General features: G+C 42.6%; 1 protein-coding gene across 3 annotated transcripts in view; it reads right to left on the minus strand.

The window, feature by feature from the left end:
* Nucleotides 1–1,556: 1,556 nt before the first annotated feature.
* Nucleotides 1,557–22,766, minus strand: part of Dym (dymeclin) — a 369,953-nt gene continuing 348,743 nt past the window's right edge. For all 3 annotated transcript variants that reach the window (XM_047527019.1, XM_047527018.1, XM_047527017.1), the window contains one exon: nucleotides 1,557–4,011. In XM_047527019.1, coding sequence (XP_047382975.1) covers nucleotides 3,862–4,011 — 150 coding nt within the window. In that variant the 3' untranslated portion in view covers nucleotides 1,557–3,861. The remainder of the gene's footprint in view (nucleotides 4,012–22,766) is intronic.

Consider the following 22,766-nt stretch of genomic DNA (forward strand, 5'->3'; position numbering starts at 1 on the left):
CACTTTAGCTGGGTGGGGCTGTGTCATGGTTTCAACATTTGTCCTTTCTAAAACTGGTGTTTAAATCCAACTGCCACTGTAACACTATGAGGAGGTGTGCCCTTAAGAAGTGATTAGGCCATGAAGGACCTGCCCTCTAGGAAGGAGTTTAGAAGTGGTTCTCTTTTCGGTCCTCTGTCCTTTTGTCATAGGATGAAACAGCAAGAAGACCTCACCAGATGCTGGCACCTTGATATGGGACCTCCCAGCCTCCAAAATTGTGAGAAATAAAATTCTTTTTCTTTACAAATTGCCTACTGTGTGCTACTCGCACCACAGAACAGACTGAGACAGGATGCAGTCAACGGGGGTTGGATCATGACCTGATCAAGGGGATGGGGATGCTGATGAGTCTCCCCTGCTCTGCTTTGGGGCCCTGACTAGCTATACCCTGATGATTAAATTTTGTGCTTTAACATAATTTTTAATAAAAGAAAAAAAAAATGCATTGCTTGCTGTGGATTGTGTGCCCAGGTCTTCCCGCTGATAGAAAGCTTGGCTCATCAGAGAACAGAACCCTGGCCTCCTTAACTTCAGGTGATGGGCCCTGGAGTAGCCCTGAAGTTGTCACTGCAAGGCCCAAGAATCAGTCCCTGCTATCAAGTGGTAACTACTGAAATAGCAGCAGGCACAGTACCTCAAGGGAACCAAGAGACTCGCAGGGTTGACTTCATGCACAGGCTGGGAAGTGTCAGCCAGGACCCAACTCTAATTCATGGCCTGCCACACACAGGGGCTCGGTTATGTAGGCTTCATGCCTGGTGTAAAACCTGGCTCCCCCGCGTCTCAAGGATGGCATGGCTCCTGAAGAATGATATACCAAGAAAGTCAGCACCTAAAAGCACACTTCTCTTGGAAAAATACCTTCACCCGTGTTCGTGGTAGGGGCGAACACTGTCCAAGGTTGCTCCTCTGTTCTCTCCTCTTCCATCTTCCACTTTCCCGCGCTGCAATTCCCTCTGGAGAGAAGTGCGTGCACAGTGTGCCTACTGCGCTGCCCTGCCCCTCCAGAGGTCCTGTTTTCTTTACTTTCTGCCTTTGCCCTTGAGCTCCCTGGTGGGCCCCGCTTAACGGAGGCATGGGCCTGTTCAAGGTCGCTCCTGTGCCCTGTGACACCAGACCCAGTGGGTGGTTGTGGGAACCAGAGTTATAATTCTGACGCTTTGTGCCAAGTACCTTGAACTCTTGATAGAGAAGGTGCGATTGAAAGGGGCACATTCTTTTAAAATAAATACAGTGGCAGAACCCTTTGTTCATACAAGGACAAGCTGCAATAATGGTTTCATGCCTCGGGTAAAATCACAAGTTAACTTCCATCTGACCACAAGATGATCCTGTGTTGCTTCATTTTACACACTTTTACTTTGGGTAAAACAAAAAGATTTCTAAACAAATTAATACTCAAAATGAATTCGAGCAGGGCTGGGGATGTGGCTCAGTGGCAGAGCATGTGCCCAGCACATGCAAGGCCCCAGGTTCAATCCCCAGCACCGAAAAAAAAATTAATTCAAGCATAATTCAAGCGTTATCACTTAAATTTATTGCCATCTGAAAAATATTTCACAAAAATAAGGAAAAAACTCCGGGTGGTTTTGCAGAGCTGAGGCAGTGATGCAGGTAGAGGCTTCGGTGCTGGCAGCCCAGGTGGAGGAGGCTGTACTGAGACCCCTTTGGAGGCTGCTGTCCCAGGGGAGCTCTTAGGCTCACACTTGTGCTGTGTGGCAGGTTGTCGAGGAGGAGAGGGAGGTATGTCTGAGGCCAGGGCCTTTGGGGACCATATTCTCCCCCTGTTCCCACCACATGAACTGAAAGTCCTGTGTCAGTCCTGTGTCATGGTTGTTCCTTGGAACTACCCAGCCCTTGGACTAAGAGGAAAATCCTGTGGCTTTTTTTTTTTTTTTTTTTTTTGGCACCAGGGATTGAACTCAGAGGCACTCAACCACTTAGCCACATCCCCAGCCTGTTTTTCTATTTTATTCTCACTGAGTTGCTCAGCACCCTGCCATTGCTGAGGCTGGCTTTGAACTCAAGATCCTCCTGCCTCAGCCTCTAGAGTTGCTGGGATTACAGGTGTGTGCCACCTTGCCTGGCAATCCTGTGGTCTTAACAGAGATCAAGATGCTTCACATGACACTTAAATTCTTTTTTATTTTTTTTGCTATTGTTTGTTCAAAGGAAAAAGGAAACAAATTAGAAATGCTCTGGAAACAAATTAAAGCTGTAAATCATTTCCCACATAGGAAATAGGCGTAATTGCTACTTGAAGTTACAATTAAATCATTTCCACCTTCAGATCACCTGTCCCCCAGAGCTGGATGGAGAAGGTGTGAGCCACAGCACTAGCCAGAGATCCCGCGTGAACCACAGGATGGAGTCCGTGGCCATTCCTGGGACAGAGGGGCCTGAAAGTACAAGCATTGATGGGCAGGTGGCCCAGTCATGTGAAGTGCCGAGTCTCCGGAAGGACCTCTGGGAGGGCCACGGGACGGTCACTGGATGCATTTGCTTCCTGTACCCACCTGTCCAGGCACAGTTAACCCCTGCCCTTAGTCTTCTGGCCTCAGGGGCTTCTGCTTCATCCTGTCCAGATGAGGGTAAGGAAATGCTGACCTAGGTCAGTGGCCCATGAGGGCGGCTCAGCCTGGGCTTCTCACAGGTGGAAACCACATAGCTGTGCACTGAAGTGCTGGCATGGTTTTTAACCTTTACAGCAGGTGTGGTGACTGAGGATGTGACAGGCCAAAATGACCAGACTCCCAGTCCTGGTGTGGGGGGACAGGCAGAGGGCTGGTCCTGAAGAATTGAAGGGGTGACTGCTGGTTGAAGCAGCCGCCCAGCCTCATTGGGATTATGTGCTTCCTCTGCAGGAAACCTGGGGACACTTTTTTGCATCCTTGTGGAGGAGGAAAAACTGGGTTCCTCATCTACACTGGGCAGGGACCAGCCAGGGACATAGTATGTGACTTGAAAGGACAGTCCTATGGTCCTCACACTACTATTCTGCTCCACACAGCCTGCAGCATGTTCCTCAGAGAAGCCCCTTACTCCAGCTCAGGGACCAAACCCACAGTTTTCATAGCCCCAAAGCATTTTTAAAGTATCAGAAACAAAGAGAAAATCATGTTTTTCATTCCGCTTGGTGTACAGCATTGATAAATGAGTCTCCTTTCGCCTTGACTAGCCTGGTTGAAGGAAAACAACTGCTTTCAAAATTAAGCTTTTCTTTCCCAGTGCTGAATACAGTGCTTAACTTGAGCTCCACTCGAGTTGAATTCCAGCTGTAGTTCGGAGGCCAACTCTCCCCAAAGGAACCTTTTTCCTTCTTTGAAGGAAAGACAAAGAGCCTTGAAAGGTTAGTACTGTATTGCCCCGGCACCGTGTTTAAGAAACCATGGACCGCTGACACACACACACACACACACACACACACACACACACACACACACGTATGTGTGCACACGTGGCCAAAACAAATGTGTGAAAAAAAAAAAAAGGGGTGCACTGCTGTGTTTGTTATGTGTCTAGGGCATCAGGATCCTGGGAAGCTCTAGATTTTTGGTTTAGAAATAAAACTGCATGTTGACTAGCAGGTTTCCATGTTTATTATTGTTGTGTACCCCCAACCCCTTGCGCTACAATCTACGCTGAGTGATCTACTGCCAACTGGCACCAATTCTCCAAATCTAAGCGTGTGAGGGAAACACGTTTGTGTGATCCTCTCCGATGGAAGACACACTGGGCACTCTGTCTGCTTCTGTTCCCCAGAAATAAAGTAACTAGCAGGGCTGTTTGGCTGGGGGGTGGTGGGAGGTGCCTCCTGCCTCAGTCAGAATCCATTGTGAACAGCTGGACGTCCTGTGGGTTCCAGTACAGGCCTACTGCTGAGTTGTAGACCAGAGACCAGACGTAGGGGATGAAAAACTCCTCCGGCTGTTCCTCTTCCACATATTTGAATTTCAATTCTGGAAATTTCTGGAACAAAAACAAGATGATTTTATCACCTCCTGGTTCTACACACAAGCAAAAGCAGCAGGAGTTTGAGTGGTGTCGTGTACCGGGAGTCCCCTCCCTTGGTCGGTCCCCAGCTTTTGGGACACTTTGGTTGTCCAGGGGCTCCCCAGGAAATGTAAATCACCTGTGGCCGTAGTGAACTCACATGAGTTCTGGTCAGTTAATGCCAGTGTGGCCACCAGTTTGCTGAGGAGGGACCCAAACGGGGCATATGACTAAGATGAGACCCATCTCAGCTAAGCGACAGCTCCTGTTGGGGTCAGAAAGGGCTTCGGCAGGCGTCCTCTGGTGTACAAGGCTGAGGGCGGGTCCTTCCTGAGACCTCATCTTTAGGGTCGAGTCATTCTGGAGATGAGGACCCTCCCCTCACAAGACCTGAGCCTTGAACTAAAGAGGCCGGTGCCGGCTACAGGACGGAGTGGGCAGCTTTCTCCATAGCCTTGGCTTTGCAGAGGGGAGCCCAAGCTCACCCCTCCCCTGGGTCTGGCTCTGCACAGCACTGCAGGTGCTCTGGGCCTGGCCTCCTCAGTCTTGTACCACAGGGAGCTGATTTCGTTTATGAATTTGTTTACTTGTGTACCATGTGTCCCCTATTAGAATACAGGCTCTAGGAAGATGGCAGCCATGTGAGCATCTGCCATATTAATGACACGAAATGTTCGTTGAACTGAATGAATGACCTCACATTTGCACAACAATCTGGTGATAGGTATGATTAACCCTACTGAGGAGATAAGAAATGTGAGGCTCAAGCAGGGTAAGCAACGTGCCAGAGGCCACGGCCAGACCTGCTGGAGGCAGACGTGAAGGAAAGTCACACCTTCCCTCTGCAGCCTCCTAGTCACTAGGGGCCCAGTGCACTCTTTTTTATTTTTTAATTTTAAAATTTTATTTGTTCTAATTAGATATACATGACAGTAGAATGCACTTTATACTTTTTGATAGAAAATACATATAGTGCAATCTCTCATTTTTCTGATTATACATATTGCAGGATCACATTTGTCATGCAGTCTTACATGTACATGAGGTAATAATGTCTGTTTCACTCTACTGTCATTCCCTCCCCTATTACCCCTTCCCTCCCTTCACTCACCTCTACCTAGTAATATAAAGTAACTTTATTCTTCCCTATCCACCCTACCCTTATTGTGAATTAGCTTCTGCATTTAAGAGAAAACATCCAGCCTTTGGATTCTAGGTTTGGCTTATTTCACTTAGCACGATATTCTCTAACTCCATCCATTTACCAGCAAATGCCAGAATTTCATTCTTCTTTAAAGCTGAGTAATATTATATCATATATATATGTATATATCACATTTTCTTTATCCATTCATCTGTTGAAGGGCATCTAGGTTGGTTCCATAGTTTAGCTATTGTGAATTGAGCTGCTATAAACATTGATGTGGCTGTGTTACTGTAGTATGTTGATTTTTAAGTCCTTGGGGTATAAATCAAGGAGTGGGATAACTGGGTCAAATGGTGGTTCCATTCCAAGTTTTCTGAGGAATCTCCATACTGCTTTCTATAATGGTTGCACCAATTTTCATTCCTACCAGCAATGTATGAGTGTGCCTTTTTCCCCATATCCTCGCCAACATTTATTGTCACTCATATTCTTGATAATTGCCATCTGATTAGAATGAGAGAAAATCTTAGAATAGTTTTGATTTGCATTTCTCTAATTGCTAGGATGTTGAACATTTTTTCATAGATTTGTTGATCAATTGTATATATTCTTCTGTGAAGTGTCTGTTCAGTTCCTTAGCCCATTTATTGATTGGGTTATAAAATAAAACACTTGGGAGTCAATCTGATAAAAGAGGTGAAAGACCTCTACAATAAAAACTACAGAACACTAAAAAAAAAAAAGAAATTGAAGAAGACCTCAGAAGATGGAAAGACTTCCCATGTTCCTGGATAGGCAGAATTAATATTGTCAAAATGGCCATACTACCAAAAGTGTCATACAAATTTTAATGCAATTCCTACTAAAATACCAATGTCAGTCTTCATAGAACTAGAAAAAGCAGACATGAAATTCATTGGAAAAATAGGAGACCCAGAAGAGCCAAAACAATCCTTAGCAAGAAAAGTGAAGCAGGAGGCATCATAATACCAGACCCCAAACTACACTACAGAGCTATAGTAATAAAAACAACATGGTATTGGCACCAAAACAGACACATAGACCAATGGAATAGAATAGAAGACAAAACCACATAAATACAGATATCACATCCTAGACAAAGGTGCCAAAAATACTCACTGGAGAAAAGATAGCTTATCCAACAAATGGTGCTAGGAAAACTGGAAAGCCACATGTAACAAAATGAAATTAAACCCTTATCTCTCACTCTGCATGAAACTCAACTCACTGTGGATCAAAGACTTAGGCACTAGAATAGAGACCCTGCACCTAATAGAAGAAAAAGTAGGCCCAAATCTTCACTATGTCAGCCTAGGATCTGACTTCCTTAACAAGAGTCCTAAAGAACAAGAAGTTAAATCAAGAATCAATAAATGGGATAGACTCAAACTAAAAAGCTGCTTTTTTAGCAAAAGAAACAATTAATGTGAAGAGCGAGCCTACAGACTGGGAGAAAATCTTTACTACATGCACCTCAGAAATAGCATTAATCTCTAGGATATATAAAAAAACTCAAAAACAACCCAAAAAAACAAATAACCCAATCAATAAATAGGCTGAGGAACTGCCCAGTGCACACTTGTTTAGAACATGTACAGGTTTCCAAGTTTCCCAACAAATGACAAGGAGCTTCAATGTTAAGTCACTTAACCTTTGTGCTGAGTGTCGACATTGTGAACAGAAGGGACTGCTCTGCTGGAGCCCCAGGCTCAGGAGGCCTGGGCTCTGTCCTGACAGCTACTGCTATGCTAGGCAGTTTGGGGCAAGTCACAGCTTTTTGCTAGAATGTGATTTTCTTACCTTGTGAAAGTGAAGGACCTCTGAGCTTCTTCTAGTTATGACTGGGTGTGGCTTTATGAGGTGACCCCAGTAAGGTCTAAACATTTGTATCCCCTGTCTGTCTCTGGGCTCTGCTGGGCTGGTCCAGAGAAAAGCCTGAATGGACAGGGTTTGGGCTCAGCTGAGGTCAAGTAGCCCTGAGGCCCAGTGGTGCTGATTCTGCTCAGCCAGTCTCCACAGCAGGGACTGTGTTCCTGCACTGTCCTGGGTATAGACAAGAGATGGTTTGAAAGGCCAAGTCTCTCAACTGCTTATAACAGCACGAAGTTGCTGTTGAGGAGCTCTCTGGTCTGAAAGCTTACAGGTAAGCGGGCTGGGTTCCAAGGTTCAGCCCCCAGAGATGGGGCCTTTGGAGCATCTGGCATATTATTGACATATGTCAATATTGTGTTGGCTAGTTAAGGTCTGATGCTTTCCACTGATATGTTCCCAAATTACTATTTCCCACATGTGTGCCACTGGGGAAAATCGGGGAACCAAAAGAGCAGGCCGACAGAGCAATATCACTACCGGCAGAAAATCACCTGAACACCTAGACAGCTCATGCGCACGTCCCCGAGTCCACAGCACCAGCTCTCTATGTCCCAGAGTAAACGCTGAGCTCTGACCTAGTATTTCTTGGGTTGTTTGCTTGAAACTTTACCTGCACTTGAACAGTTCAGCAAAGGGAATCATCATGCACAAAAAAACCAAAAAACAAAAAACCAAGGGCTGTTCTCCAAACTGGCTACATTAGGCTAACACTTGAAAGCACAAGGTAAGGAGCTTCCTCTACTGAAATGAATTGTTTATAAGACCAGTGTCCTGGGAGCACTCTGCAAGGGTGAAAAGTCAGCATAAATCACAGGAGTTTTCACAATGCCATTCGCCAACCTGATGAGTGTGATGAGGCTGCTGAGGGGCTGGGCAAGAGTCACATTTAATTGAACCCCTTCCCAAATCAATCTGTCAGTCTCTCCAGCTGCAGGGAGACTGAAACAGACATCCTTCAACCATGAGCTCCTCTGAGATGTCTCAGAAGTCTGAAGAGCCAAGGAAAAGAAAGACAAAAGGTTTTATTTAGCACTAAGGACACTGGGGACACATTTCTTGGGACCCAGTCCAAGAAATGTCATGTCTGAAAGTCAAATCAACAACCCAGAAAAAGTCACCCTTTCCTTTATGTTCCTTTGCAAGCCTGTGGAGAACAATAATGCCATCCTGTGGGGCTGAGGGAAGTCCAGCTTCCTCACTCCGGAGTGCCTTTGTCCCTGACACCACCAGCAAATGCCGCTTAACAGTGCGTGAGGGCCACATGGGGATTTTGAGGCCTTCCCTGCTCTGATATGTATCCAGTGCTTCTCTCCCACTTTCTCCTCCTTGGTTTCTCAGGACCCGTATGGGCTCCAGGGCTGTAGAGTGCCGTGTCCTGAGGACCATCGGGGCTCTGGAAGGCAGGGTAGGTGCTAGGAAAGGAGAGGCCTTGGTTTGCTAGTTAGGAACTGGCCAGCAAAGGGCAGGGTGCTGGTAATCTCAGTCTAGGATAACCTAGGAAAGTCCTTGGCGTCCACTCCTTTCTGAGGTCCTTGTCCCCTGACTCAGCCCAACAAGGAGAGAAAACCCGTCTCTGAAGCTCGGAGTTTGGTGTTGATCCAAAGCTACTTACAACAATCCTGTTGTTTTGATTTTTGGAGCCAGAGGTAATGCTAGACTCTCAGTGTGGCCGGAACATTTTTATCAGTTCCAGCAACTCAACCTACCACAGTGGGACATCCGGACGCCCAGCTCAGACAAAGCAGAGGTCTGATTCAGTGGCGGAGACCTGGATATAACAAACAGACCAAGAGCCGTACAGCCTGACTCTGCTGTCAGTTATGTGACCTGATGAAAACCCACAGGAAGTTCAGTGCTGAGAGGTAGGGCACAACTGTCATAATTTTATTACCACAAAAGTTCAATGGAGATTTCCAGCTTCCACGTAAAGGTTATACAGATAGCATCAGAAACTCCAGCGAGCACCTGGCATGGCTCCAGGGAAGTTTAATACAATTTAAAATCAAACGGCTACACAGCACATTAAAAACTTAAGCCTGTATTAAGCCTCTGAACAGACGAATAGATGGGTGACCGCTGGCAGTGAGGCTGCCGGGGAGCTGCCGGCAGCGGGTTGCCCCACTGGATGGGCTGAGCCACCTCAACAGCATGTGCAGGGTCTGTGGTGGGCAGTCCTGTTAATCCTCTCCACAGACTACTGCACGTGACTTTGGTCCACCCTTCAACTAAAGGTTGGTCAGCATCATGACACGGAGGTGCTGTGTTGGGGCTGCAGAGGAAGGAGAGGAATGACGCTCTACTTCAATGGTGTGGGATTTAGGAAGAGGAAAAGGATTAAGCGGGGAGGGTGCTTCAAGATGGGGAAAAGGGGCGCCCCAGGGGCCCGCTCCCAGGTAGCTCTGGCTAACCCTGGGGCCAGCAGGGTTTAGGTAGGTTTGGATAGCAAAAGATCGGGAAACATCTATGGTATAAACTCAGTTGAATTACTGGCTGAGCAAGACTACAGAAAAGGCTCTGCCATGTGTAAGGGACAAGTTACAATGTATCAAACACTATAAGCACTGGCAAAAAGAAAAGTGGGCTGGTCTATGAGTAATAGCATTGAATATGGAGTATTCTACTTTATGTGAATTTGTTTATTTTATTTTATTTTTTTGCAGTGCTGGGAATTGAACCCAGGGCCTTATGCTTGTGAGGCAAGAACTCTACCACCTGAGCTATATATCCCCAGCCCTGTTTATTTTTTTTTGATGGGGTCTTGCTTTGCCCATGCTGACCTTGAACAGTCCTGCCTCACTTCCTGAGCAACTAGGAGTACAGGTGCATACCACCATGCCTGGCTATGAATTCTTTAAAGAGGATCCAGAACTAAATTCAAAATATAGAAAATCATGAAGGGTCACTTTCTGGAAGTTACACATTAAGAAAGACAAAGATAAAAGTAAGTAAGCCCATAATGTGGGCACTCAGAAGACAGGACACTTTGCATTTCAGGAATGCAGTCACTGGCCATGCACAGGGCCCGTGGGGGCTCTCTGGAAGTGTGTTGCCTCAGGAGGGATGATCATGAAGCTGGAAGACACCACCCTGAAAGCCCAGGCCACCTGGAGCTCAGGAAGCGATTTCTCCACTTCTGAGTGTCTACGAGTGATACTAATGACTTCCGTATTGGGGACAAAAAGACTCCCCCCAAAAGTGGGAAAGATACAGAATAAGGTTGAAGTCCTCCCAGGTGACAAACTCTCCATGCTTGCCATCATTTCACCAACCAGAATTTGAAGCCCATGAGAGCCTGAAGCCTGGCATATGCCCCTGTGGACCTTCCTTGCCAGGTGTGGAGCCCGGGGAAGGAGAGCTTTTCTGTCTCTAGTTTTTATTGTCTTTCTCTTCACCTGAAGAGCAGCCTGGAGCAGAAGGAAGGACAGGTCTGGGAGGGGACCTAATGGTGCAGGGACCCTTGTGAGCATGATGGCTCTCCATGGACTAGCTGGTAGCAAGGTGCAGGGGGCAGCTGGAGGTTGGAAAATGGGGTGCAGGGAGGTGGCCTCAAGGATTGGGTGAAAAGTGTGCTCATTTGCTGAGCAGAGTAGAGAGCAGGTTGAGGATATTTATAATTAAAAAGTCACTAGCTTCCATGTGTAACTCCTTGTCAAGACAACTATCCCTGGGCCAACTCCAACACAGGAGGCTGGAGGGCAGATGTTTTGATCCCGAGGTAGGAGGGGTACAAAAGTGCAGAGGTTACCGTAGAACTTATTGTGCTGAAAGGTGGCCCAGAGGAGAGCTAGGAATGTCTGAAACTATTTGTCCTTCTGTTGTAGGTTCACTGTCACAAAGACCCAGATGCCATCCAAGAGCAAGCTCTCAGGAAACCAATGTGTTTCTATGATATGAAATTCTAACTAGAATATAAGCTCCATGAGGGCAGGGATTCCCCTGCCCCCGACAACCAGGGCTGCCCTAGTGCTTAGAATATCGCCAAAGGCTTAACAGATATTTGCTGAGCAAATGAATTAGCAAACAACAAACAAATAAATGGGTAAAAATTATCTGTGGACAAATTTAGAATTACATATAAAATAAAATGTTGGGAAAATTTGGTCCCGTATATTAAGTGAAATTAATGGAATAACTGCCCAAAGTTATTTGGGATCAATATTTATTAACTATACATTATAGTTATTTAGGCAATATTTAGTCCATGGTCCTTTAAGAAATAAGTGAGCTGTGCTATTTAGAATTTGGGGGACAATAGTCTAACAGATTAATTTATTTCTCAAATTGCCCAATATACTACCACTGTGAAAGTTTCACCTAGGAAAATTCAGCTCACGGATAATGGATAATGTTGACAAAGGGTCACCTGTCATATTTCTCACACATACACACACACAAATTATGAAAAGGAAATGAACTCCTTAACAAAGTGCATGAGTTATAGGTAGTAATGGGCTAGACTGATGCATAAAACATAAGCTGAGAAGTTCCATGGTTATGACTCCTATACCTTTGACTCTTGTCAAGGCTGTAGTAAGGTTGAAAAAAAAAAAAAAGGAAAGCTTATGACCTCAAAATGAGAGTTAAACCCTAACTACTAAATCTGTGATAATCTTTCTTTTTGGTAAATTTTTTTCCAGACTAATCTGTGAACCAGAGTGGTAGGAGATGAGAAGTTGGAAGAAGATTCGGAATCTTGTTTAGACAAGTTGTTGTTTGCCATATCTGAGACACTTTTGCTGGGAGTTACATGTGAAAGGACATACAGAAGATGAGGGAACAAGGGCAGAAGTCTGCCAGTGACCTGCCCAGATGGTGTGTCACTACGTAAAGGGGAGTCTGGGTGATTTTATCAGGTGGGGACATAGCCTTTGCCACAGGATGTCAAAAAGAATTCCAACCAAGACAAATATGGAGATAAGAAATTAATTTTCAGGAGCTCTCTTCTGGGAGCATCCTAGGATTTACACTGTAAACACACTTGAGTTTTCAAGTCTCCAATGGGCACCACCCACTACTAGAAGCAAGAAGCAGAAACCAGGCTTCAATATTACTACGCATCCTTGACAGAAGAGGATTTTTTTCTTTCTGCTTATGGAAAGAACAACCTACTCTTGGTGGTGTGTGGAAATCCTGTGGTTGCTAAGCCAGTGATGCTTTCTCCCATCTATGTGGAGAAAATCAGACTTAAACCCCATAACTCTTTATTTTGTTGTTTTTTTGTATGCTGGGGATCAAACCCGGGCCTAAAGGATACTAGGCCAACACTGGCACAATTCTGATGAATATTTTAGAGTGAAGAGGAGGAAGCTCAATCTATACTTCTCATGGCCGTATTTCCCAGGGATTCAAGCATGCTCCAAGACTGACTGAGCTAGTACTGTGGCTTTCCTGCCCAGTATGACAGTCCTGGCTCCACAGTTATCCCAAAATGTGTCACTGACGAATCAGAAAGTACATAATGCCATCTGTGTACTTTTTCATAGCCATGAGGACTAACAAAGAGAATCAGGAAATCTAGAAATCAGCCTCTTGGACCTTGGGCTAGGCAGGCCCCATGACACAGAAAGATGGAGAAACATATGCCTAGGATCTAGAACACAGTTAAGGTGAACACCAAGAATACATGGGAAAAGGTGGACAAAATCAATGCAGGACAATCTAGTTGGTTCAAATTTTGCTAGGAGTTTCCTAGTTACACTAGTTTGCAAATAATTGAGCAAATAATTATTTTTATGTCACCGTTGTATCTTCAGAGATGATCATGTTAATGGGAATTAGAATCTGAATATGATGTGCTAGGAGTTATAACACAGAGTAGTAAGACTCCTTTTTGCTTTGAAGTCCTGAAGATCCTCCACGGGATCCTGCTATGGCCCAGCCCCTGCACAGCTTCACGCCATGCTGCAAGCTTCTCCAAGTGCAGGGGCTGAACAGGCAGAACATTAGCCACAGTGGGGCAGAGTGCTTTGGGTAAATAATCTGAATTCCCTTTATTGGACAAAGGTCTCTCTCAGAAAGAATGGAAAGGCAAAGACCATGCTGAGCTGGAGACTGGCAAGGCTGGGCAGATAAAGGTCTCTCTCCAGGGTTCCAAGAAACGTCCTGGGAGGGCTCATAGAAAATGAATGAACAGTACTCAGGGAGGCTGACTACAATGTAACAGCAGGGCCTGCTGCCAGTGGAGATGACTTTGGGCTGGTAAGGCCACAGGAACACTGTGTGCCTGGCTTGGGCAAGTGAGTAATGGGGATGGAGGGAGAGGGTAGAAGGGGACTTGGGTATTTCTTAAGTCATGCCTGTCTCTTCAACTGTTACCCTTCCCTTCTACCTCCCTGAAATAGAGGCAGAACCATTCAGATAACTCAGATTCAAGAGCCACAAAATGTGCTCAGGGTCCTTCCTTATTCTGGCACTGCCCAGAGCAACTAAAGAGTCAGCAAAAGAGAGTGCATTTTTATTATCAATATTGTGACAGAAAAGAAAAATAATACTTCAAATTCTCTCTTTCCAAAACCAGTGCAGAGACAGGATAATAAACAGGTGATGTGACTGTGAATCAAACATGATCCAATTTCAGCCTGCTTGCCCCCAAGGAAAATACTCACAGAAAGCTAATGAATGTGAAAGTACTGATATTTATAAACTGAAAGGTTGAATCTTTCATTTACAAGTCTGTTCTTTGCCATTCCGGAGTCTGCTTTTACCCTTTCTTAGACAATAACCCATCAGTGCTGTTCATTACTCAGTGGGTGAGCAGTTTAAACAAATGGGCCACTATATCCAAGCTGGAGACTTGAATTGGTTTCGGGGACATTAGACACTCAACTACATAGGTACCAACCTATGCAATTTGAATTTTTTCTCTAATTTTTTATGAAGAGAACATTTTCATATTTTATAACATTATGAACAAGCAACAACATGGCAAACAGCTTAAAGGAAAATTATGTTGCCAGGTGGCAGAGGGATGATAACGGCTGGGGCTAGGACACCAGAGTAGATGAAGAGGCTGCTGCTGGAGCCCTGGCCCTTCATGACTGCTGGAGTCCTGGTCACTCAGGTCCACAGAGGAGCACACCTGGACTCTCAGAAATGGTGGCCAGAAGCAGCCAGGTGAGGAAGCTGGAGGCATGCTTGATTTGTGTGCTGCAAATATGGGGTCCAGGTGGTATAATTCCAGCTATCTACTCAGGACCCTGGAAGGGCCTTGGGAGTTACCCTGCCCTGTGCCATTTGTAGTCTGAAAGCTGAAGCTGTGCCAGATATGATGCTTTGCGTTCTGCCCTGCTCTAATTCCCCAGGTGAGACAGACTGGAGGTGGCAAGAGGCAGGAAGTTGACACTTAATGCTCTCTAAGTCAGCTGTCACAGTTACCAATTATTTGAAATTTAAATCAATGTCATAAAGAAGCATAAACTTTTATGACTGATATGTACACCTGCCATCTAGAATAAGAATGGCAGAATGGAGGGAAATTTAGGATGTCTGAATTTTAGAGTTGGCCCCAATACTAAGCCAACTTGGACAAATAATGTCACCTCTTTGACACTGAGTTACTTCATCTGTAAACCATCATGGATGACCAGGCCTGCTCTGACTGGTGGCTGAAGACTGGTCCTGATGAAGTGATTCACACAGGGCTGCAGGCCCAACACGGGCCAGGTGGGGCTCCTGGCTGAACTCGCTTAGCCCTGTGCCTGGCCTTGTCTAAATGATGCCATCAAAGAGGCCTCAGAGAACTCATATCCTGCCAGTGACATAGGTCACAGCCAAAGGAACGCTGAAAAGTAGAGCGCCTCTTCCCTTCTTTATTTCGGTCTCTAACACTACTTTTTCAAATCAACATCCCAGAAAGCAATAAAACTCAAAAATATATAGTCATTTCCAAGACATGACAGTGGTCTAAGAGTAAGTCAACATATTTTATAGTACAAGCTCTGATTATTCCAAATTTACATCTTCCAATAAAGAAAGATGCACTGCTTATCTCTTTCTGGCATCAAGCATGAATAGTTTGGTTGTTAAACACTGCAAGCATCAACATTAAAAATATTGGAATTTACCTTAAAATATTCACAAAACATTTTAAAGGATCTTTTGAAGTGAAATTCTAAATTTAAATAATCAACATATGATGTTTTAGGATTTGGTTACAGGAAACAATAAGATATTCTTTTATATGTGGGTTTATTTAGAGTAACAGAATGCAAAACTTCATTTTTGTAAAAACAAGTCACAAAAAAAACTCCCATGATCCTGGATAGGCAGAATCAATATTGTCAAAATGGCCAAACTAACAAAAGTGCTATACAGATTTAATGCAATCCTATTAAAATTCCAATGACATTCTTCACAAAACTGGAAAAAGCAGTTCTGAAGTTCATTTGGAAAAATAAGAGACCCAGAATAGCTAAAGCCATCCTTTGCAAGAAAAGTGAAGCAGGAGATATCACAATACTGGATCTCAAATTATAAGACAGAACTATAGTAACAAAACCAGCATGGTACTGCAACCAAAACAGGTACCAATGAAGACCAATGGAATAGGATAGAGAACACACAGACAAACCCACATAAATACAATTAACTGCCAATACTAGACAAAGGTGCCAAAAACATACACTGGAGAAAAGATAGTCTTTTTAACAAATGGTGCTGGGAAAACTGGGAATCTATTACATGGAAAAATGATATTTAACCCCTGTCTCTCAGCCTGCACAAAACTCAACTCAAAGTGGATCAAGGACTAGGAATTAGGCCAGAAACCCTGCAATTGCTAGAAGAAAATGTAGGCCCAATACTACAACATGTCACACAGGAACTGACTTCCTTAACGAGATTCTTAAAGCACAAACAATAAAATAAAAAATCAGTAAGTGGGATGACATCAAATCAAAGAGCTTCTGCGTAGCAAAGGAAACAAGAGTGTGAAGAGAGAGCCTACAGGATGGGAGATCTTTGCCACCTGCTCCTCAGGGCATTAATGTCCAGAATATAAAAAGAACTAAAAAACATCAGAAAACCAAATAACTCACTTGATAATATTGACAGATGCTTCTCAAAAGAAGAAATACAAATGGTTAACAAATGAAAAAATGTTCAACATCTCTAGCAGTTAGGGAAATACAAATCAAAACTACAATGAGATTTCATCTTATTACCGTCAGAATGGCAATTATCAAGAATACAAATAATAATAAACATGGGAGAGGCTGAGGCAGGAGGATTGCAAGTTCAAATCCAACCACAGCAATTTAGCAAGGCCCTAAGCAACTTAGTGAGACCCTGTCTCAAAACAAAAATAAGGAGAGATCCAAGATGGTGAACTAAAGGGAGGCTGTGTTCCTTGTCCCTCCATAATTCTGCATTTCAAGCAGAGGCTATCTGTTTCTTGGTGAGGCAGTTTTTGCTGCTTGTCAATTCCCTGCTGTTTACCCCATGTGTCTACTGCGATCACCTGCAGTCTGCCAGCATATCGACTACTTTTTGAGTGCAGATTGCTCACTATCTGGCATCTACCATCCGCCATTTGCCTGCCTCTTGCCTGTCCATCACCTGCCTTTCACCCCATCACTCACCGCCTGAGGTTCACCTCCCGATTGTCTAACAGCAGCCAGCAGACTGACCGCAGATTGCCAGAGGAGCGCTAGCTGCTCGCTGTTGCCTGGAAGTCCAATGTCACAGTACCTGCAGGTTTGGTTGCACGTGGCTGCCGCCATTTTGAGAAAACAGCCAGGACCTGTAGGACCCCTGACCTGACTGACTGAGCCCCATCTCCAGGACCCCGCAGCCCAACTGACCACTCCCTGCCTCTGGGGCCCTCAGACCAACTGACTGCTCCCCACTGCCAGGACCCCCAGACCGACTGACTATGCCATGCCTTCAGGATCCCGCAACCAGACCGTCCACACCCCGCCTCCAGCATCCCTGCCCGACCAACTGCACCCCGTCTCCAGGACATCCAGCTGAACACACTCACACCCTGTGCTGCAGCTTCCCATTTGCCAAAACATTTGGAAGCCAGAGCAGCCATCTTGGATAATCCTGGAAGCCGTATCTCCCATCTTTAGGTGGAGCAAATCCCATCCTGAGATGCCTGCTGGAGACTGGAAGCTCATTGACAGGTATCTCTCATATGTAAGGCTACTGAAGACTGGGAGGTTTGAATACTGTATGACTGTTAATAGTGTAGATTTTTTTCTCCTTATTGAAAAATTTTAAGTTTTCATTTCTTTACTTTTCTTGCTCTATTTTCCTTTTGTTTACCTGTTCCCTCAGAGTCTCTTTCTCTCTTTATACTAACAACCAACTTCTTTTGATTATACTTTCACTTCCTATGATCTAGAACTTCTATATATTCTTTTCTTATTATCTCATTAACAGCTATATTCTACACCCCTCCCCATCCTCTTTGTCCTCCATTAGAAACTGCAGACCTTATTGCAAATCTATTTGTTATACTATAGATAATAATTAAACTCATTCTATTTATTATGATAATATTGTTAATGTCCTCATAGGGGCTATTTGGTTTAGGGTTGCATATTCTCTGTACTGGGCACTGCTGATATAGATCTCCCCCTTAAAGAAAAGGATTTGGAAACCTATAGGGTCACTATAGGCCTATAGGTGGGAAACTGCAATACCCCATATCTGCACTGCTACAAGGGAAGATATATGAACAACATGAAAAAACAAGGGAAGAAAATGATCCTAACAAACCTAGATTCTATATTAACAGAATCCAGTGACAGCATGGTAGAAGAAATGTCAGAAAAGGAGTTCAGAATATACATAATTAAAATGATTTGTGAAGCAAAGGATGAGATAAGAGAGCAAATGCAGGCAATGAATGATCACTCCAATAAGCAGTTGAAAGAGCAATTGCAGGAAGCAAAAGATCATTTCAACAAAGAGATATTCTCAAAAACAAAAACAAAACAAACAAACAAACAAAAAACACCAAATGAAAATCCTTGAAATGAAGGAAACAATAAACCAAATAAAAAACTCAACAGAAAGCATCACCAACAGACTAGACCTCAGACAATGAAGATAAAATATTTAATCTTGAAAATAAAGTTGCCCAAACAGAGAATATGGTAAGAAATTATGAACAGAACCTCCAAGAACTATGGGACATCATGAAAACACCAAATTTAAGAATTATTGGAATTGACGAAGGGACAGAGATACAAACCAAAGGAATGAACAACCTATTCGATGAAATAATATCAGAAAATTTCCCAAATCTGAAGAATGAAATGGAAAATCAAATACAAGAGGCTTACAGAATACCAAATGCACAAAATCACAACAGATCCATACCAAGGCATATTATAATGAAAATGTCTAACATACAAAGTAAAGATAGGATTTTGAAGGCTGCAAGAGAAAAGCAGCAGATTACATATAGGGGGAAACCAATATGGATATCAGCAGATTTCTCAGCCCAGACTCCAAAAGCTAGAAGGGCCTGGAACAACATATTTCAAGCTCTGAAAGAACATGGTTGCCAACCAACAATCCTATACCCAGCAAAACTAACCTTCAGATTTGAAGACAAAATAAATCTTTCCATGATAAACAAAAGTTAAAAGAATTTACAAACAGAAAGCCTGCGCTACAGAATATTCTCAACAAAATATTCTAAGAGGAGGAAATGAAAAACAACAATGTAGGTCAGCAAAGGGAGGAACTACCTTAAAGGAAAAGCAAATCAAAGGAGAAAACCAAGTCAAGTTAAAAACCAAAATAAGCCCAAATGACTGGGAATACAAATCATATCTCGATAATAACCCTGAACGCTAGTGGTCTAAACTCATCAATTGAAAGACATAGACTGGCAGATTGGATTAAAAAGAAAGACCCAACAATATGCTGCCTTCAAGAGACTCATCTCATAGATAAGAACATCCACAGACTAAAGGTTGAAAGGAAGGGAAAAAACCTACCTCGCACACAGACTCAGTAAAAACATGGGCTTTTCCTTCCTTATTTCAGATAAAGTGGACTTCAAGCCAAAGTTAGTCAGAAGGGATAAAGAAGGACATTTCATACTCCTTAAGGGAACCATAAATCAGGAAGACATATGATCATAAATATTTATGCTCCAAACAATGGTGCATCCATGTACATCAAACAAATTCTTCTCAATGCTAGGAATCAAATAGACCACAACACAATAATTCTGGGTGACTTTAACATACCGCTGTCACCACTGGATGAATCTTCCAAACAAAAACTAAACAAAGAAACCATAGAACTCAATAACACAATCAGTAACTTAGACGTAACAGATATATATAGAATATTCTATCCATCAATGAGCGAATTCCCTTTCTTCTCAGAAGCAAATGGAACCTTCTGGAAAATAGACCATACGTTATACCACTAAGCAGCCCTTAGTAAATGCTCTCTCAGAGCATTATCTTAGTAAATGTTCTATCAGATCATAATGAAATGAAATTAGATATCAATGACAAAATGAAAAACAGGAATTACTCCAACACCTGGAGACTAAATAATATGCTATTGAATGAAGCATGGACAACAGAAAACATCAGGGAGGAGATAAAAAAAAATTCTTAGAGGTAAATGAGAATGATTCTACAACATATCAAAATCTCTGGGACACAATAAAAGCAGTACTAAGAGGAAAATTCATTGCATGGGGCGCATTTAAGAAAAGAATAAAAAGTCAACAACTAAATGACTTAATATTACAGCCCAAAGCCCTAGAAAAAGAAGAACAGAACAACACCAAAAGTAGTAGAAGACAGGAAATAATTAAAATCAGAGCTGAAATAAATGAAATTGAAACAAAAGAAACAATTCAAAAAATTGACAAAACAAAAAGTTGGTTCTTTGAAAAAGTAAACAAAATAGACAAACCCTTAGTCACACTAACAAAGAGACAGAAAATTCAAATTACTAAAATTCGTGATGAAAAAGGAAATATCATGATAGACACCACTGAAATACATAACATAATGAGAAGCTACTTTGAAAATCTATACTCCAACAAAATAGAAAATACTGAAGACACTGACAAATTTCTAGAGACATAAGATCCTCCCAAACTGGACGAGGAGGACATACACAATTTAAACAGATCAATATCAAGCAATGAAATAGAAGAAGCCATCAAAAGCCTACCAACCAAGAAAAGCCCAGGACCAGACAGATTTTCAGTCAAGTTCTACAAGACCTTCAAAGAAGAACTCATTCCAATACTTCTCAAAGTATTCCAGGAAATAGAAAAGGAGGGAACCCTACAAAACTCATTCTATGAAGCTAATATCACTCTCATACCCAAACCAGAGAAAGACACATCAAGAAAAGAAAATTTTAGATCAATATCCTTGATGAATATAGATGCAAAAATCCTTAACAAAATCCTGGCAAACTGCATCCAAAAATATATTAAGAAGATAGTGCATCACGATCAAGTGGGGTTCATCCTGGGAACACAAGGTTGGTTCAACATCCACAAATCAATAAATGTAATCCATCATATCAACAGACTTAAGGATAAGAATCATATGGTTATTTCCATTGATGCAAAAAAAGCGTTCGACAAAATACAACACCTCTTCATGCTCAAAACACTATAAAAAATAGGGATAGTAGGAACATACCTGAACATTGTAAAGGCTATTTATGCTAAGCCCACGGCCAACATCATTCTTAATGGAGAAAAACTGAAACCATTCCCTTTAAAAACGGGAACAAGACAGGGATGCCCTCTTTCACCACTTCTATTCAACATCATCCTTGAAATACTAGCCAGAGCAATTAAACAGACTAAAGAAATTAAAGGGATACAAATAGGAAAAGAGAAACTCAAGCTGTCTCTATTTGCTGATGTCATGATTCTCTATTTAGAGGATCCAAAAAATTCCACCAGAAAACTTCCAGACCTCATAAATGAATTCAGCAAAACAGCAGGATATAAAATCAACATGCATAAATCTAAAGCATTTTTATACATAAGCAATGAAACATCTGAAAGGGAAATGAGGAAAACAACTCCATTTGCAATAGCCTCAAAAAAAATAAAATACTTGGGAATCAATCTAACCAAAGAGGTGAAAGATCTCTACAATGAAAACTACAAAACACTGAAGAAAAAAATTAGGAAGACCTTAGAAGATGGAAAGATCTCCCATGTTCTTGGATAGGCAGAATTAATATTATCAAAATGGCCATACTCCCAAAGGCGTTATACAAATTTAACACAATTCCAATTAAAATTCCTATGACATTTCTCATAGAAACAGAAAAAGCAATCATGAAATTCATGTGGAAGAACAAAAGACCTAGGATAGCCAAAGCAATCGTGGGCAGGAAGAGTGATGCAGGAGGTATCACAATACCAGACCTTAAACTCTACTATAGAGCAATAGTAACAAAAACGGCATGGTATTGGCACCAAAATAGACAGGTAGATCAATGTACAGGATAGAAGACAGGTAGACATACCCACATAAGTACAGTTATCTCATACTAGAAAAAGGTGCCAAAAACTTACGATGGAGAAAAGATAGCCTCTTCAACAAATGGTACTGGAAAAACTGGAAATCCATAAGCAGTAAAATGAAACTAAACTCCTATCTCTCACCCTGTACAAAACTCAACTCTAAATGGATCAAGGATCTAGGAATTAGACCTGAAACCCTTCACCAAATAGAAGAAAAAGTAGGCCCAAATCTCCATCACGTTGGCTTAGGACCAGACTTCCTTAACAAGACCCCCATAGCGTAAGAAATAAAGGCAGGAATCAATAAATGGGATAGATTCAAACTAAAAAGTTTTTTCTCAGCACAGGAAACAATCAATAATGTGAAAAGAGAGCCTACAGAGTGGGAGAAAATCTTTTCCACACGCACTTCGGACAGAGCACACTCATCTCCAAAGTTTATAAAGAACTTAAAACACTTTACACCCAAAATACAAAGAACCCATTCAACAAATGTGCTAAGAAAATGGGCAGACACTTCACAGAAGATACACAGGTGATCAACAAATATATAAAAAAGTGCTCATTATCCCTAGTAATTAGAGAAATGCAAATTAAAACCACCCTAAGAGTTCATCTAACTCCAATGAGAATGGTTATTATCAAGAATATAAGCAATAATAAGTGTTGGCATGGATGTGGGGAAAAAGGCACACTCATAAATTTGCTGGTGGAGTTGCAAATTGGTGCAGCCACTCTGGAAAGCAGTGTGGAGAATCCTCAGAAAACTTGGAATGGACCCACCTTTTGACTGAACTATCCCACTCTTTGGTTTATACCCAAAGGACTTAAAATCAGCATACTACAGTGATGCAGCCACATCAATGATTGTAGCAACTCAATTCACAATAGCTGGATTGTGGAACCAACCTAGATGTCCTTCAATTAACAAATGGATAAAGAAACTGTGGTATATATACAAAATGGCATATTACTCAGCCATAAAGAAGAATAAAATTATGGCATTTGCTGGTAAATGGATGAAGTTGGAAAATATCATGCTAAGTGAAATAGGCCAAGCCCAAAAAAACCAAAGGTCTAATGTTTTCTCTATAAGTGTGTGACAATATATAACGAGGGGGGGTGGTGGGGGGAAGAGAAGAATGAAGGAATTTTGATGGTGTAGAGGAAAACGGGGTGGGAGGGGGTGGAGGACAGAAAGATAGTTGA

This window comes from Sciurus carolinensis, chromosome 15 (assembly GCF_902686445.1).
Source record: "Sciurus carolinensis chromosome 15, mSciCar1.2, whole genome shotgun sequence".
Taxonomy (NCBI): domain Eukaryota; kingdom Metazoa; phylum Chordata; class Mammalia; order Rodentia; family Sciuridae; genus Sciurus; species Sciurus carolinensis.